This window comes from Equus przewalskii, chromosome 30 (genome assembly GCF_037783145.1).
Source record: "Equus przewalskii isolate Varuska chromosome 30, EquPr2, whole genome shotgun sequence".
NCBI lineage: Eukaryota > Metazoa > Chordata > Mammalia > Perissodactyla > Equidae > Equus > Equus przewalskii.
Window position 1 is genome coordinate 2,965,001 of NC_091860.1, and position 18,593 is coordinate 2,983,593.

Consider the following 18,593-nt stretch of genomic DNA (forward strand, 5'->3'; position numbering starts at 1 on the left):
GAAGTATGTTAATCTACTTAATACTGTTTGGCACAATTGACTCTATCTATTCCCACTAGATTTCTTAAGGAAGGATTCTTTTGTGATGTGCGGTAAACATCCTTAACTATGTGTATTTGCACAAAGGGATTGAAAGGAGGAATGAGTACAGTGACAGCCTGAAGGAGGAAACAGCAACCACTCACACACACAGAGTTCAACCTGCAAAACCCCACGTCTCTCACTCTCCAGGCCGCACCATGGGGAGCAGCGTCATGCCATTTGAATTTACCAGGAATGTGGATTTCAAACTAGCATGCTCCCAACATGTATTCTTTAATTAATTATTTAATGCATCGGATTTATTGAGTGCTTACTACGTTCTAGTCGTGTTTGGTGCTGGAGAACAAAGATGGGAAAGAAAGAATGCCCTTAAAGGTCTGCACTGATACAAAGGAAAGGAGTACTTTGCACAGCTTCTGACAGGGGTCTGCGTGGAGTATTAAGCACGGCGGAGCTGTGCCCTGATCGACTGTGGGTGGTCAGGAAAGGCTTGAAAGAACATCTCTTTGAAGTTGGAATATATTTTAAATATATAACTTTGGGAAACAGAGAAACATATCTTTGGGCACTAAGATTGAGTGGATTTATTTCTGGTTGGTGACATTGTATCCACATGCAAGATTTCCAAGTTTATTTGAGGGTAAACGAGCATTTCCTGCTTCTTAGTTCTAGATGTTTTTTACTAAGAGATGTGGAAATGATTTGATATCCATTTGGGTTTCTTTATAAGATTTTTTTTTTTAATGGGAGTGGTGAAAATGTTGGCATACGTTTCTATGTTATCTACTTAATGTGAACAATCATGTTAGGAAAAATGTTTGAGAAAATCTTATATATTTAGAAACTCAACTACTGAAGGTCATAAGCCAAATTATTGTGTATCAAAATGCCGTAGCAACTTTAGACAGACAAGTTGGCTTGTATTATCATTTCCTGTAATGACTGAGCAGTGAATTATTTGGATGACAGGCTGATTTCCTCAGGGATGGAATAATTTCCTAAATGGTGGGTGAGAAGTTGACCTTTTCTTTGCTTTTTATTTTATTTTTTTAATTTTCAAACAATTGGGATCTTGCAGTGTACTCTCCATTCTGCCGATCATGTAAATGAACTCACTGACTGTAATTCTACTTGGTGTATTAATTTTCATACCAATTGTCATTGTTGCCTTAAGAAGAGCTGCTCAGTTGTTCAAAATGTAGTGTGGTCTATGGTTTTTATTATCTGTTTTACAAAATGAACTCTGAGTATCTTGGAATCTTTTTTTCTTTTCCCGTATGTGTTCTGACCTTGAAAGGTCACTGTGTTTGGAAAGGATAAGACCATGATCTCACCCACTGGGATGGTTTGTAATCATTTTAGTTTTAAGGAACCACAAACTCATCTTCAAGCTGTGTGTACAGCTTCGACCATATTAGTTGAAACTGTCGTGCTTGTTAGAAATGCCCACACACAAAGTGCCACCAGATGTATCGTATAGAAAAATATCCAAGCCAGTTACTTTCCGTGCAGCGAGATGCCGCAGAAAATTCATCCAAGTAGCCCTTTTCGGTTCATCCATTTCCAAAATGTTCTCTCTAAACTCCAGCAGTATGGAATGCACCTGTTCCTGCGCTTTTGTTCAAAATAATGTTTGGGCCTAAGGGAGCTGATTTGTGGCACAAAAGGTCTTTAGATGAGCAGAGGCCCAGAAAATTTCCTTGGCTCTGTAATTGAAGTGAATTCTCTCCCAAGTTGAGTAAGAGAAGAAGAAGAAGAAAAAAATAGCAAGTTCTTCTCCACGTAGGGCCGGGTGCAACATAAATAAAGCAGCACGTAGCTTTAAATCTTTCTTAGGATAATGGAACAATAGCTGAGGTGTGAGGGTTGTTATCACGGAGCTCGGATATGGACGGGACTTAGTGTTGCTTTTAAAAGAATTAAATTGCAGGCTGCAGACGTAAGTACAGTATGCTGTTAAAACTTTGCAGGTACCTGAGTGTTGCCCACAAGGAGACTTGCTGGCTGAGACGATTGATAGATGGGATAATGGGGCCTTTAATAGCTATATTGCTAAATCCTTTCCAGCCCGGGTTGGTAGTGACTGAAAGTAGTTTAGTCCTTCAGATAGAAATTGATCCTCTGTGATGTGAGTATCTTCTTCTCCCCCAGCTTTCTTCCTAGCTGTCTTTGAACAAATAGAAAAAATCTGTCCTTTTCTCCATTTTCCTGTCTTGGACTCTTTAATGATTCCTCTTACCCTTTTAGAGTTTTCCTGCTTTAATTGGCGAGCCGAGCTGCACAGCCACCCTGCACTCCTAGATTGCCTTCCCTGTACCTGGGGAATTTGAGAAAATGTTGGATTTGTTTTTATCTTTTTTTTTTTTTAAAGATTGGCACCTGAGCTAACAACCATTGCCAATCTTCTTTTTTTTTCCTTCTTTTTCTTCTCCTCAAAGCCCCCCAGTACATATTGTGTATTCTAGTTGTGAGTGCCTCTGGTTGTGCTATGTGGGACACCATCTCAGCGTGGCCTGATGAGCAGTGTGCAAGTCTGCACCCAGGATCACAACCGGTGAAACCCTGGTCCGCTGAAGCAGAGTGTGAGCCTTAACCACTCGGCCGCGGGGCTGGCGCCTATCTTTCTTAAGACTTCAGAGGTGTCTGCTGTCATTCCCTCATACCTTGACTCAACAAATGCCTTCTTAGTCCACAGTCTTGCAGTAGTGTCACTCTAAGTCAAACTGGTAGAAATCACCCCCTTGGAAACTGACCTGGACAGAGCCGTTCTTGCAGCAAAGTGGGACATTTTATTTATGGCAAAGGGCTCTGCACTGCTGCAGAGGAGACACCCTATTCTTACAGTGCCGCACCTCACCCTCCTGCCAAAGCCTGCGTGCCCCCTGGCCCGTCCACCCACAGAGGCCCGGGGTGCTGGAGACTTGAGAGGCTGCCTTCAGGTGCCGGTAGCCCCTGACCCTGGAGGGCTGGCTTCTTTTGTAGAGCTACCCCTTTATTTTCAATGTCCCTGCTGCTTAAGATGGGGGAAAAATAGATCCAACGCTGGTTGGGAAAGACGAGATGAAGACAGTAGTGTGTTAAGACTAAAACATGTATTTATAAAAACTTTATAAGAGAAATTGTTATGCTCTGCAGACTTTTCAGCCATTACTCACATCATTAGTAGCAATTAAGCTTTTCAACATTCAAAACCCACAAGAGTTCCATCGATAGTTGTATAAACATAGCTTGTGATACGATAGAGTGAAGGCAGAATAGATAAGCAAAAGTTAAGTTTGTTTTGATTAAAAGTTGTAAATAAGTCTACTATAGAAAATAATTACCAATATTAGCCATGGCCACTTTTAAACAGAGTAAACAATTTATACTCTTCACGTGATTTAATGGCATGAAAATTATTTCTCCCCTTTACCAAATCTTTAAATTACTGTTTTTATCAGAATAGAGAATTCAGACCAGGATTATAGCATATTTGAATTGCTAAAATAAGGATTTTAAATCTCAAAGGGATAGCATTGTTCTTTCTGTTTTTGTCGCAGTCATCATCATCATTCTCATCATCTTCATCGTTCCATCCAAAGTGCACAAACCTTTTGCATTTTATTATTGTTTTCCAAACATGCCCTTGGACTCATTTGAAAATTTTTATTATTCATAATTTAAGTAGAAAATCTGCCTGAAATGATCATTTATGAGAATATTACATATATGTGTATATATATTTTAATATATACAAGTATACACACGCTTACATGCTACTCTTCCCATCTATATGAAGAAAAATTAGACTTAAAATTATTGAATATTTTATGTAAATAGTAATAAAACAGTAATGAATTTCATTTCATAAGTGACACACATTTATATTAAGCTCTAAAAGTCTTACAATTTTACCCAATTCTAATTAGTGCTGAAGCTTCGTACAGTGTATATTTATTTTTGTTCTTTCTTTAGTCTATTAACTATTAACAGCTTGGGGTTTGTATTTTTGTTTTTTTATTATCTATTTTTATTTTTGAAAAGTAAATGATTTTATTTAATTGAGAGAAATGCTTAATGACTTAATTTAGTGAGACACTATATGGAAGATATTTTTAATATTTTGTTTTATACTAGTAAGTGATATCAACATTGTATGGCTTTCCCAAGTTTTATGTAATTTTTTGTATAGTGTAAATAGTATCTCTTTGTAATCATGAATAACGACCAGAACTTTGCAGCTCATTTGCAAGAGCATAATTTTCACTTGTGGTTTTAAATACAAGCCACGAAGAGATTCACACACTGTGGGCTCCAGTGTGTTGTGTAATAGATAATCACATATTTATTTCTCTCTCACAACCTCTATTATTGTTATGGCCTTGACAACCTAGGCTATTTTTTTACTTAAAAGGTCATTGCATGTCACCAATTTCATCACAAACAAGGCCAAGGTTGTTTGTAATTTTCACTCTTAAAACAGAACTATTGCCTGTTATCTGGTGAATCTCCAGAATTACTACAATTATGTTTCACCTGTGTGTTTTCCTACATAGCTCTTACCCTGTTGTTGTGGTTGTTGATGGTGTTTTATTTGAAAACATGCACTTCTTTCTGCAGTTACAAATGATCTCCTCCTTCCTTTCTTTCTTTATTTTTGTAATTTAGGACCTCAGATACATTATTTTATTTCTGCCATAGGGATAGAATCCACGCTATTTAAAAGTCAAGACTGTCAATTGTAACACTGTTCCCACAATTTACATTTTTATGAGATCTTCATTGAAATCAGGAATCAGGTTATTTTTGATTCAGGCCAAGTATAAAACTTGCTAGGATAAACTTCTTTAGTCTTTGCTCTGGGCTGATGATGTGCGCAATCCTCCTTGAAATCCGTGGCCCAGTAAAGTTTCCTCTTAAGGATGATTCTTTTTAATAATCCCCCCCCCCCTTTGCTAGCTCTACAAAAGATGAATGAAGTAAAATATTAATGGTAAGGCTGAGGTTTCTATTCCATTTTGGTGAGCATAACATTATGAAATAGGTCAGTTTGCTGATACCAAACTCGTTCCCTCATTTTAAGTTTTCAGACCCCATCTGATGATAATTTCGTTATTGGAACTCATCAAGATCCAGCTAGATGCTTGCTGCTGGTAAGGTTTGAGGTGAAGTGTCAGGAAACACACAGTGGAGGAAACAAAAGCCCTTCGACTTCGTTTTTCCTCTGTCGGAATCAAATTTTCAGGCCTCTGGGAGAAACTACTTAAAAATACACCTGAAATTTCTACAAGACCTTGCATTTTCTTTTCACAGCTCCACAAGCAGTGTGTCATAGAACAGCATGAGCTTAAAAAGCTGGTTACTAGATCCTGCTGCAGAATGCCAGATCTTTCAAGACTGCTTGACATGCGTGGATAGCTGGTGCTGAGAGGAGAGGAGAGGAAGATGTGGTTCTTTTTGAGGGCGTACAGGAAATCGTGTAGGATTTTCTAGCTTGCTTTGCCTGTCTAGTGGCTTCTCGCAATTTTCCCAGGGCCCACCATGAACGACAGAACAGCTCGGTTTTCTTTTCAGCCGGCCTCCTCGAGCATAATGGAGAAAATGTCTGTTTCCTGTAATGGAGCTGGTGAACAATTGGTTGGTGCTTTGTTTGCATAAGCAGAACTCACCCAGTGAAGTGTTTGCCTTGCTGAAGGCACCACTGATGTGTTATGTGAACGGTGTTGTGGAGCAGGTCTCTGAACACACATTCGTTCCAATGAGTGTGGTTATAAACATCCGCTAGTAGAGACTGGGGTATCGTAAAGCTTAATCTCCTCGCGCATTATTTTTGTATCGGGATATTTTTAATATGCTCACTGACTATGCCCATATGCTTTGAAATTTTTGTCCTGTATATTGCCTTGTTATTGCTTACCAACAAATGAGATAATGCTGGCCAGGCAGAAAAAGAACAATAGATGATGCTTTCTTTCTGTTCACACAAAAGGCAACCACAGGAGCCACCCTTTAAGTAAAAAGCCCACATGTGATCTTACAACTCTCCAAATGAGGGCTAAGACTCTGTTATTTTAGAAAATTATTATTGAGTCAAAGTCTGCCATTGGCTTTCACCTCTAAAAGAAAATCAATAACTTGTTTTTAGCAGACATTCTTTGCTCAGAATATGCCTATTGCACAATGTTGCGTAACACAAAGGGGACTAGAGGTTAGCAAATACCAAAGAGGCTTACTTAGTGCATGCCGCCGACACTGTGATAAACCGTTGTTGGGTGTTTTGTAAAGTGGGAGGCATCGTTGTCTGTTTTGAACAGGTCTAGGAGGTAAGCTGGAAACCATCAGTGAGAAGCTGAAGTATCCACAGGGGCTGGCTCTGCCCAGCGCAGTGTACACATCCAGTGTCTGATTTTGGTGAGAGGCAGCTGTCAGCAGATGACCTGCTGACCAGGATATTTAAGCCAGAAGGATTGGAAATTTCTCTATAGGATATAATTCACCTAGGTAAAAATGCCATTTCCTCGTAACTAAGGCAAAATGTATTCTAACCAATTCAAGTAGCTATTAGCTTTCAGGTTTATTCTTTTGGTAAGCATTTCTGTTCCCGTTTGGCTGCCATCATGGATTGGAGGAGACCTGTACATGGCTAACCGTGCCTGGTTTCAGCTAATCTTGGTCAAAATTTAACTGTCATCCTTTAGTAAAGGAGGAATCAGCTATATTGTATCCTACTGCTAGACTAAAATATATACCTACCAAAAAGATTCACCAGCATGGCCAACTTGCAAGCGTGCACCCATGGCCTTTCCCACTTTTGTGAATTATTGTAACAAAACTTTTCTATTTATTTATGTATTTAGCATTGACGTCTTCTAGTTTTCTGAGCAGCCTGACTCCTCCCTATATTTTCCGTAGTTACAACGGATGTAAACTGGTATGTAAGGTCAGTATTTACCAAACCTCGTTAAGAAGACTGGAAAAGTTGACATCTCAATTTTAAGACGTTCTAAAACCATGATCAAAATTTCAGGTGATTATTTGGGGCTCACAAGAGCAATTAGCTGCCTTTTTTCCTCTAAGAAACTTGAAAGTATTGCCCTTGATTTTTTGAAAAATTCACAGAATTGGCAAAATGTTTCTGGTCAGTCTCTAAGAATGAAAATTAAGTCAGCCAGTTATGTGCTGTATGTAACTCCTTTCTCGTTCACATGTGGCATTTTCTCTGCAGCCCAGCTCCAGGCCGGCGGCGCAGAGCGGCAGGCACTCGGTGTCCGTGGAGGTCCAGATGCAGCGCCAGCGGCAGGAGGAGCGCGAGAGCTTCCAGCAGGCCCAGCGCCAGTACAGCTCTCTGCCCCGGTACGCCGACCCTTGCTCAGCGTTCTTCCCAGTCCTTTAGGAAATCCCCCTTCCAAAATGGCCCTGGCTTCTCCAGCTTACACACGGTAGTCATAGAGCAACTGCAAATGGACGGTGGGAGTTGTTGCTTAGCTTCGAGGCGTCTTACTGTATGGCAAGAGATTGGGAAGAAAGGTTTTTCAGGAGATGCCAACAATTTGACCCAAAAGCTCCCTAACCGAAAGCAAAGTAACATGACTTATGAGTACTGGGCTTAGGGGTCAGACCTGAGTTCTGGCATTGGTTCTGCTCCTTTCCATTTGGCCACGGACAAGACAGTTTCCTCTTCTGAAGAAAGGCGAAATAACTCTCATTTTGCTTCTCTCAAAGGTAACTAGAGTAAATACTTTGTAAACCTAGAGGTCTGTAGAAAGATAGAGGGTGAATGCTCCACGCCCTGCACTTTGATGGGATCCGTGGTCCCAAACGCCCTCTCTCCTGTCCTCCATCTCTGCTTGTGCTCAGCGCTGAAGCTCAGAGCAGCTAGGGCTGCCCACCTCATTAGCTGATGGCCAAGCCAGAGGGTTTATCTGCGGAGCTCCCCGCAGGAGGCGCTTCTGCTGGGAGCTTCTCTGCCAAGAGCCTGGAAAGTGCTCAGGTGACTGAGCCCTAATACACTGAAATAATAGTCATTTCCCATTCAAGTATTTCCTCTATGCATGTAAAGAATAAAAGTATTTAAAAACATTCAGCTTTCCAAACTTCCCCAAACCAGTCACTCCTATAATCACAATTCTTGTAGGCATTTGTTGACAAACACCAGGTGGCAAAAACATTTTGGGTGGAAAAAAATCCACTTACCATGGTTAAGTAGACTCTTTTCAATTTGAGCAAAACAATTTTGAGGTTGGGAGCAAATACTTATCTGTGTAAACTTGACTGGTCCATATAAAAGTGATCTAGATTCCATTTTTAATAAGGACATTTAAATGCTAAATGGTCACTATAATAACCATGAGAGACTTTCCCACCTTGACACGAGTCAGCCCAGTGAATAAAAATCTGTACCAGGATGGTACTGTCGATTATGGTAACTCATTCACTTGGTTGTTCTTTTCAGTCCATAAAGCTGGATCTTCTTTGAGGACTAACCTCTTTTTCTTTTAAGTAGGAGCATAGCGCTTATTTAGCCCATTCCAGGTAAGAGTTGTTGAAGTTTAGGCCTGGACGGGACCTTGAGATAATCTCGTTGTGCAAGGAAACAGCTCAGAGAAATTAAGTAACTTCCCCCAAGGTCACACAAGCTAGTACATAATTCTGCCAGAATTCAGATCTGAACCTGCCCGTGTGCTACACCATTGTTTTATAAGGCTCATGGCTACTGAGGGCTTTTGTTCCCAAGTCTGGAATGTTAACAAACGCAGGTGTAAAGTTCCCTCGTGCCCCACTGCCCTTAGCTTTTGGAAGAAGGCCACGGTATGAATCAATCCAATGCATCAAATGCTGAACGCCTTAAGAATTTTACATAAAGGTTCTTCTGTGTAAAATCCCTTCCCCCAGCCTGTTTGGCTTACTTTCCGTTGGGAAGATGAGTGTGATAATGTGAATGAATTGACATAGCTGGCGTGGCCATGCCACCACAACCACACGGGTGACCCATAGCACATCATGGCCTAAGTGAATGGCATTGTCTGTGCAGGGGCTGTGGTCTTGTTTTATCGGCAAGTTGTTTGGCTTCATATATTTTAGTTGTCTTTGAGTGTACTTAGAAGAAATGAAGGAGAAGTATCACCAAGTGTATATGAGAAGAGGAGTGAGTTGGGCAGTGTGGAGGGCAAAGGAAGGGAAGTGGAGAGACGGTGGCGGGAGAGCCTGGAAGGACAGGGGACCTGGCGGGAGAAGGGACTCTAGAGCTCCAATCATCAGGAGGAGGACCAGGAAAGATGTGGGTACTTCCAGTGACTTCTGCTCACAGTCCACAGTCGCTCAGTATTCCACACTACTCCTTTTACCCTCGCTTTCCTCTCCTCCTGCCCACCTCTCCTCCTTGCTCCCCTTCCTTCTGCCCCTCCCTTCTGCAGCACCTGGTGGAAGTATCCATGTGCGTGGAGAAGGGAGCTGCTGCCGCTGCTGCCATTTAGCATTTCCCTAAATAACTAAGACTTTCCTTCTAGGATAATTGTAGCTCCCTTATTATTAGTCATTGTATTCTGTGTAGACATGAGAAAAGCAGAAATCCCGAAATGAGAGCATTGTGTAAGTTCAGGCAAGAGGGGCTGGCAGGCGTCTCCGTCACAGTCTCTTCTTTTAGAGGATAGTTTCTCATTGCAAATCTTCGCATCTGTGAGGAAGATTTAGAAGAGCACCCCCTGCCCCAGCCTTGATTCCTTTCAGAGCAGCCCGCTCAACCCCAGGCTGTGTGCAGAAATCTGGAGTAAGGTAAAGGGCCGAGAGAGCTCGCAGCAGCCCACCGCGTGCTTGAGTCAGGTCCAAGTTTCTGACACGGGATGTTCTTCAAAGATACTGACTTCTGCTTTTTGGATGTTGACAGTTAGCAGAGTTTTGTCTAAACAAGTTGGTATGGCATTTGATACCAGAAAGATTTCACGCACAGGAGAAGCTCACTGGCAAAGTGGAGCAGAAGTGAAACAAATGGTCGGGACTTGGTGTCAGCCGCACGAGATAAGGTGGTTTGAATTAGAGGGATGTGTGTGAGCCTGGTCCGTGTGAATTCTTGCTGTAATTAAGGAAACCTGTAGAATTCAAGCTACATTTTGAAAATTCAGTAAGAAACACTCGCCAGGTGGTAACACTAGTTCAGGAGGAAAGGGGAACTGAGTGGCCCCACTCTCAGTTCTCAATCAGTCTAGGGTTTCTTCTTTTCTTTTTTTATTCCTAAATTAGTTTTCTTTTTTACTTTCTTTTTTTAAATCCTTTTTAAATTCCTAGATTAGTTCCTTAGTATCCAAAAGGCAACTCTAAAATTGGGTAGAAGTATGTTCGGTCATAGTCACTGATAGAAAACTTATTTAAGATCCTTTACTAAGTTTTTTTCTTTTCCTGCCCTCTCACCATTTGCTCTTCATCTCTTCCTGTCCCTTGGCTTCACGTCTGTTGGTGTCTGCCTCCTTTGCTTGGTACGTCTCACTTCCTCGCCGTGTCTCTGCACCCAGACGTGGTCTCCCCGCCAGGCCCATTTGTTATGTTTCTAGGCTGCTTATCAACCTGTCAGCCTTGGTCTTTATATTTTTCTTCTGCCTTCTGTGTCCTCCTCACTTCGTGACTAAATGGCTTTCCTCGGGTGCTGGGGCTTTGGTGTAAGCCCTCTGCGTGATGACAGTCTTCTGGCCGCATCAGAGACAGTGCGGTTGTGGAGATAGTTATTGCCAAACCAGGCTGTGTGCTTGGAGTGGATGCGGAAATCTCTGGCGGTCTCCTTCCAGGACTGAGCACACGTGCGTGTTGGTTATAATGAAATGCAGTGGAAGGAGGTGGATGTTTTGTTGCTGCTCTTATTGTCTGTGGCCTTCGAGCAATCATGGGACGGTTGAAAACTTCCTTCTAGTCTCTGAGGAAGTGTTTGTGGAGCTGCCTTCGCTTGGTGAGGGTTTAGTTAGTCTTTGGTGCCTTTCTTGGCTCCTTGATCTCTACCTAAACCTTCTGATGAAAGAAGGAGAGCTGATGTTTTGAGGTGTTTTTCCCCCTTGGTCAGAAAGATGCTCCCCCAAACCCAGAGCCTATCTTTGAAGGCAAAGTGACTTTGCCTTCAGACCACTCCTTCAACACCCACTGGTCAACTATTTATTCCATGCCACACTTTTCCAAGCACTTTACATGTGTTATTTATTTCTCCCCATAACGCTATGAGGTTAGATATCATGCTTGTTTCACAGATGATGCAACTTGGGCCCAGAGAACATAACCCTCCCAGGTCACACAGCTTGCAAGCAGCAGACTCAGAATTTGAATCTGTGTCTATTTGATGCTAAGCCACTCTCCCACTGTGCCCAGTCCTGAGGTGACTAGTTTTCTAGTGCAGGAAAGTTGTCCTATTGTCCACTGCTTCCTCATGTTTCTTTACAATCTGCTCATTTCTTGTCTTCTCCTTAATTAAGAGCTTATTGATACCACTAGCTTCCCTACCAAGAAGGCATCTATGTGTCTGTGTGTACGTGTGTATATGTGTATGCATCTATGTGTGTGTACTTTCGCCACGTATCTTACTTCAAACCTCAGGGAAGTCTGCTTCCTTCTCTCTAGGCTGCTTAATTTAAAGAAAATTTTAGCTATGAAAAGTTCTTTCTCCTACCTTATCATAATTTCCATCCCTAACAAACCTTTAGTGAATTCTCAATGTGGTTTTTTTGAAGAAGATTAGCCCTGAGCTAACATCTGCCGCCAATCCTCCTCTTTTTGCTGAGGAAGACTGGCCCTGAGCTAACATCCGTGCCCATCTTTCTCTACTTTATATGTGGGTCACCTGCCACAGCGTGGCTTGGCAAGCAGTGCCATGTCCGCACCTGGATCCAAACTGGCGAACCCCGGGCTGCCAAAGCGGAACGTGCGCACTTAACCACTGTGCCACCGAGCCGGCCCCTCAATGTGTTTTAATATAAAAAGACTCTGTCTTCCTGGGATGATTCAAAATTCAACTTATGGTGCCTATCTGCCATAGGGCGAAGCCTCAGGCTTTATCGAGTTGAGGAGTGAGGGTGGAGAGGGTCGGCGGATCCCAGTAGGCAAAGGATGAGAAAGGTGACATTTCTGCAGCCTATTTCTGGTTATCTTTAAATTGATAACTAACCCATTAAGGAATCCTGCTCTTGTTGCTGTGATGTTAGTAACAAGTTCGTTGTTGTAATTAACATTTCCTGATTAATGTCAAATCCCTGGTTTCATGCTGGCACTTTCCATCATTCATGTCTCTGGGCAGATTAATTTATGACTTTTTAAGTGAAGATAATCAGTGCTTTAGGCAAATAAACTATTCCATTAAATATAAGAATTCCAATAAATATAAGGGCTGCTTGTACCAATGGCCTGATTCCCCTTAAAGGAGAACCAGATAGACGTACTGTGGACTGCTCAATTAATCGCAGTCATAGGCAGAGACGGTGCCGGGCGGTAACTCATTTTCCTTGTTGAAGACATCCCTGACTACATTTTAGCCTATATGGGAAATGGGCAGATTTCATCCCAAACCATATTGATGGCACTTCTGAATGTTCCAAAATGCAAATTGCTTCATTTCGGTTGGAGACCCAATAGATGCATAGATCTCGTTCTCCCTCTACAGGAGTCTTTTCGAACATTCTGTCATGTTGAGTGCATTGATGTGAAAAGCTGAGCAATGCATACTGTCACTAAATGATTTTCTTACTGATAAATGGAGCAATATGTTTTGTTTTATTACTCAATTCTCTCTCTCTTTCTTCCATTTTCAAGGCAAAAAATTAGGGCATGTTTTCCTTTCTGGTGCAAAATTGTTTTACTTTATCATAGCCAATCTTATTGTAAATTCATGAAAGCATTTAGAGACTTGATAGTAAATTAAAGATATTTCAAAATAATAATGTTTCCTGAAAATGATGTGCAACTTTACTGCAGAAGTAATAAGAATTTGGAATTTCTTTATGACTCTGATTTATTTTCCTATCCTGAGATGACCAAAAGTGCATGAAGCAGGTCATCCTGGGCATTGGGGAGGGGACAGTACTGGAAAACAGTGCTTGCCCCACAGACTTCCAGCTTCTACAGTCTTGAGGAGCGTGTATTCTGAGGGATGTCAGTTGCTGACATGTACAGCTCGAAACAGGGGCTTTTGGGACTGCCTGTTGCATTTTTAATCAGAAAGGAGTGTAGACTTAAATCTTTCATAACTGAACTCATACTGTAATCCATTACATGTACTTTCTATTAGCTAGCATCTCTGGAATGATGGTGGCAGCTGTGTAAAATATTTGTTTTGCTTGTTTAGAATTGAATTGTAACATTGTAAAGCGAGCATTATTGCTGGGGTAGATGCTGCCAAATCTCTAATACTCCTATCCAGCATCTTGCCAATGTGTCTAAATTGCAGGAGACATTGTCACCCTAAGCAGAACAATTGGTACCTATCCAGACACAGAGGAGGACCCTATTTCTGAATAGCCACTGAATCTATTAGTTCCCTCTCCTGTTTAGCTATTGTTGACTTGTCTGAGATTGTGAGCTGGCTGAGGACAGTCATGTTTTAATCCCCCAGCCCCTATCGCAGTGCCTGGAACAGAGTTGTGTTTGTTGAAATATTGAAATGCGTTTTCCACCTCACCCTCACGCCTTCCCTCCTTCCCTCCCTCTCTCCCCTTCTCCCAACCCTCACACTAACCTTCGGGCTTTGCTTTCCAGACAAAGCAGGAAGAACGCCAGCTCTGTCTCCCAGGATTCTTGGGAGCAGAGCTACTCCCCGGGAGAAGGCTTCCAGAGCGCCAAGGAGAACCCCCGGTACTCCAGCTACCAGGGCTCCAGAAACGGCTACCTGGGCGGGCATGGCTTCAATGCCAGGGTGATGCTGGAGACCCAGGAGCTCCTTCGCCAGGAGCAGAGGCGGAAAGAGCAACAGATGAAGAAGCAGCCCCCTCCCCCCGAGGGGCTCACCAACTATGACTCATATAAGAAAGTCCAGGACCCCAATTACGCCCCTGCCAAGGGGCCCTTCCGGCAGGATGTGCCCCCCTCCCCTTCTCAGGTCGCCAGGCTGAACAGACTCCAGACCCCTGAGAAAGGCAGGCCTTTCTACTCCTGAGCAGGAGAGGAGTGGATGCTTCATGTCAGGCAATAAAGGACATTTTCCTATGAAGACTTGTATTTGGGGAGTTTTTTTAAAACCTCGATGGTACTATGGAATATTTCTGATGTTGGTATCAGTGCCTTTAAGCAGTATGGGCAAAGAAATGGAAGGCCTTAATGTCTTTGCTGCCATGTCTCAAGTGTCTATTTCGTGGAAGGATTTCCCAACATCTGACAATCATCTTTTTGAGGCATTCATATGCTCTGCATCTCTCTGGAGTACCAGGAATCTTGGCCCAACTCATGAGATGTTGTGGCTTTGTGTTTCAGCCCCTACAACTGTGGTGACAAATTACCTTGAAGTTGAGGGGGACGTTGATCCCTCTTTTTTCTCTTTAAGTTTCCTTAGATGTGAGGCGACGTCTCCGTCTCTGGTGGATGAAAGTGGTGAGGTACACCAGAAACGGAGGCTTTACGGTACTTCACAGCGCAGTCGTTAGAGTACTTTATAATCATATGGTTTCCCTTTTCCATCTCGGCTCATTGTAACAGGAAACTTCTTTCATCCTATTAGAGAAGCTAAGCCATATTCCAACACTGTCTGCTTATCATGGGGGTCCTTTTGTAACTGCCTTATACCTCAGCATTACCAGGAAATTGATCGTTCCAGTCTGTGTTCATACCTATGCTTGTTTAGTCATGTTCTTAACATGTGTCTTGAGTCACCACAGCTCTGTGTAGGGAACGTGGGAGATGAGAGTGACCCTGGAGGGGGAGGGACTGGGCCTGCCTGCAGCCCAGTGTGTATCGTGATGTGGGAGGTGGTAGCTACGAAAGGAATTCTCCCAGGATGAGCTTCTGGCCCAGTACATCCCAGTAATTATTTTAATTAGTTTTTGTTTGACAGGTTGGCAGGAAGGGCACAGATAAATCAGACAGTCATTTGGGGATTCTAAAAACTCATCTGCTTTCTACACTTTTTAAAGTTGGTTCGAACAGACATCCACGTGTTGTCCCTCTGCCTGGTGATGCCATCCATGCTACTGAATAATTCTGTCATGAAATAGAAAAGACAAATAAGGGAAAAGCCATTACACATCGAACAGAGAACAACTTCGTGTCCCAAAACGGTGTAACAAGATTGCTCTCATGTCAATATTTTAATGTACGTGTGGGTCACAAGAACCTCGGTTGCTCCCGGGTTTCCATCTGTTGGTCTGAACATCATGTATCGTAAACCATGGCTGCATTGCTAAAGTGCCTGCAAATCCTGACGTGAAAAAAGCTTGAGATGAAAGCTCAGCATACCATGTATTAACAAAAAAGAAAAGAAAAAAAAAGACATGTACTGATATGCCTATTTTTTTTTACTGGCACATTGTATTTTCGTGTCCACTTGTTTCTAGGAAATATGTGAAGTGTCCATACACATACCTGTGTCTCTTTTGCATTTCTGTGTAACAGTTCTATTTGTTCATAATATGAGGTGATGTTTAAATGGTGTTGCCAATGTAAGTACGGTGACCCTGGATGACAGTGGCTGTTCCCCACAGCCTTCCCTGAGCTGTGAGAAACAGCTTTCCCTGTATATATGAGACTTCTAATAAAAGGCATATTTCTTCCTGTTTCTTTGTGGTGTCTGTAGTATTCTTGTGGAAACTCTCCTAGGTGGGGTTTTTAAAAAGCGTATTAGCAGATGTGATTTTTTTTCATATTTAGAGAAAGTCAAAAGCTTCCTCATATCTTTGTGCAAACGCGGAAATGGGTGATTGATTGCTTATTTGAACACCTGATGAGAGAGGATACAGGAAAGAGAGAAAGACCTTCTTAATGAGTCCACTGGAACGTCCAGGCCGCCGAAAGAAGCCTGGGGAATTCTGAATTGAAGGAGCCAATATGCTGGAACTAAATAAAAGAAGAATTTTTTTTTAGAAAAAGCTACATAACATTTCCATCACTGCCCTTTGCTCCCTTTCGATCATTTCTGCAAGCCAGATCTTTTGATTGAGTCCTAGGCTTGCGTCTTGTGAGTCCAGAGAAAGGTCCAAATTTTAGTCCACTTCCTTTACTAACCCAGTTCTTATTTCCCAAATTACAAAATAAGGCTTTGCTATTTCTCTTAGATGGACACTCATTAATATTTGTGCAGTGCCTTGAAGGCATAAAGGGCAATAAATCCCTAGGTAAGTTTTGTGCGCAGATCTAGATGTGGTCCCCACGCAAAGGGCAAGCTTTGCAAAGACCTGTTGAAAATGCCCTCCGTCTGGAGCGCCCTAGCATCACTTGGTTGTCATAGCGGCCCTCATCCTGTCATTCAATCCAAATTCTATCACCTCAGGATTAGTAACGAGAGTTGTATACAAGCCAAGGAACTAACATATCTTTGGTTCTTATATGCATGCAGCTGTGGGAAAGTAGAAAAGGGAAGATGGACAGATTTGTTAATTTTGTCACTGACTGGAAGCCCTGTTGCAAATGCCAAAACTCGCAGGTTATTTATCTCAACTGACAGTGAGAAGTAGAGCAGGAGAGGTGATATTGGATGTTATGGGGACCCAGATCACAAAGGGACTTATAGATTAAAACTGACAACTTGAGCTGCACTGAGAAGAGAAGTAGGAATAGGTATGGGCCAATATACAAGAAAGAATATGCTGTATGTAGCAATCTTGTCTAAATGAACTGACCTCTGGCTCCAGAACACTTCTCAAGGACTCACGAGATCACTGGAAGAGCCTGTCCGCAGGAAGAGCCAGGCTGGGCATGGTCAGCGCCAGCACTGTGCTCTGCCCTGCCCCCTAAAGGAGAAGTCCCCAGTCACAGAAGGAGGCAGGCACCAACCCCAAGGCCCACACTCAAATGACGATGGAGGTGGAATGACTCAACTGTCCCTCAGAAAAGACAGTCCCGCTGTTAACATTATCACCACTCTTAGTCCATTAAGACTATACATAGTTTTATATTATAAATATTTATATGTAAATATAAATTATGAAAGTACTATTATATAATGTATCTATTTGATCTGTAATGTGAGCTCCACCACCCCTCGCCTCTCCCTGTGGTTGGTGAGACCAAAGACAGCCCAGAGGTCAAATCATCCCATGATTGACAGGACTGTCCCACCAGCAGGACGGAGAGTGGGACATGGGCTTCTCAGGTTTTCTCCCAAGAAAGTCAAATACTGTCTATCAAATCAGAGGCAGTAGACCAAATGAATCTGCTGTTTCTTGGAGTGGGGGCAGTTGGTTTTATTGCAAACCCTTTTTGAAAAAGGGCAGAAGGTAAGCCGACAGAGCTGACTACTTTGTCAGCAGTGTGCTTTTCATCGTCTGCCAAAATGAGTCTGAAAACGAGGACAGAGGTAAGAAGAGACGAGGAGTCACAAGCCTTCTCTGTCCACATCATTGCTTGCGGTTTACCCAAAAATGGCAGCCACCTTCCGACTGCTCCCCTTCCTCCAAAAGTTTTCATTGGAAAGTACACGTTTGCATATTACATATAACAGGTATATATAGGACATGCAAAATGCGTATGTAAATCTATATTTGATTATTTTAACGCGTTCCTTATTTCATCCTATGAGTCCTTAAAACATAGTTTTTGCCCCTGGTCAAAGATGACGCAGATAGTAATTTGTTTCTGGCTTTGTTTGCTCATCACAGAAGAGCAAGTCACTAAGGTTCGACTAGCTCCCTCTCAGTATATTTCATTATGGACGTCCTCCTTGGTAGCATAGTGTGCCGTAAATTTAAATGTCTATTTAACAGGCTTTTTTTTTTTTTTTCCTTAACAAAGATTCCTCTGACGATGACATGTCAGGTAAGGAGATAATCTTCCTTTCTTACTTCAGAGACAGGATATCATCTTAATAAGGCAGCTAATAAGAACATTCTCAGGTCAGAAAGTGAGAGTGATGGAGATGCTGTAATGGAAAACAACCTTCTGCTCTGAGCGATGATTAGATCACAAACCAGGTGGAATTAAATTGACTTTTTTTTAATGTGTGGAGGATGAGGGTTGTAATTTTGAGCATAAGCTTTTTTTTTTTTTGAAACAAGTAACTGATATTTTACTTTAGATCTCATGGGAACAAGGGGAGATTGTCCTTGCACCCCACACAGAAGGAGCTTATTTTCCCATTAGATGGTTCTTCTCTCCAAAATTCATCGTCTTCCAGCCAGCGTTCATCTCCCCTCTTCCTTTTCCCTCAGCTCTCAGATCCCCTTCAGCAAAGTAAAAATCTATAGGTGTCCTTATGTCCATAAACTTAGTTTCTTTAGATTAAGCCCTATGGGAGGGAAGGTCATTGTCAAAGGATTTCATTGTGGGTCCTATAAGATCAAGCATCCTTTGCTAAAAAGGATAATCCCCTTTCCTCACAGGTTTTTCTTTCCTTTCTGAGTTCAGATTTAAATGATCAGTTTTTATTTACTCATTTTTAATTTATTAAAACAAGTGATATGTGCATG

At 42.2% G+C, this 18,593-nt stretch overlaps 1 protein-coding gene across 47 annotated transcripts in view; it reads left to right on the forward strand.

The window, feature by feature from the left end:
- PARD3 (par-3 family cell polarity regulator) overlaps positions 1-15,748 on the forward strand; it is a 614,383-nt gene extending 598,635 nt beyond the window's left edge. For all 47 annotated transcript variants that reach the window (XM_070601674.1, XM_070601679.1, XM_070601668.1 and 44 more), the window contains 2 exons: positions 7,247-7,374; positions 13,741-15,748. In XM_070601674.1, the coding sequence (XP_070457775.1) occupies positions 7,247-7,374; positions 13,741-14,137 (525 nt within the window). In that variant the 3' untranslated portion in view covers positions 14,138-15,748. The remainder of the gene's footprint in view (positions 1-7,246; positions 7,375-13,740) is intronic.
- Positions 15,749-18,593: the final 2,845 nt, after the last annotated feature.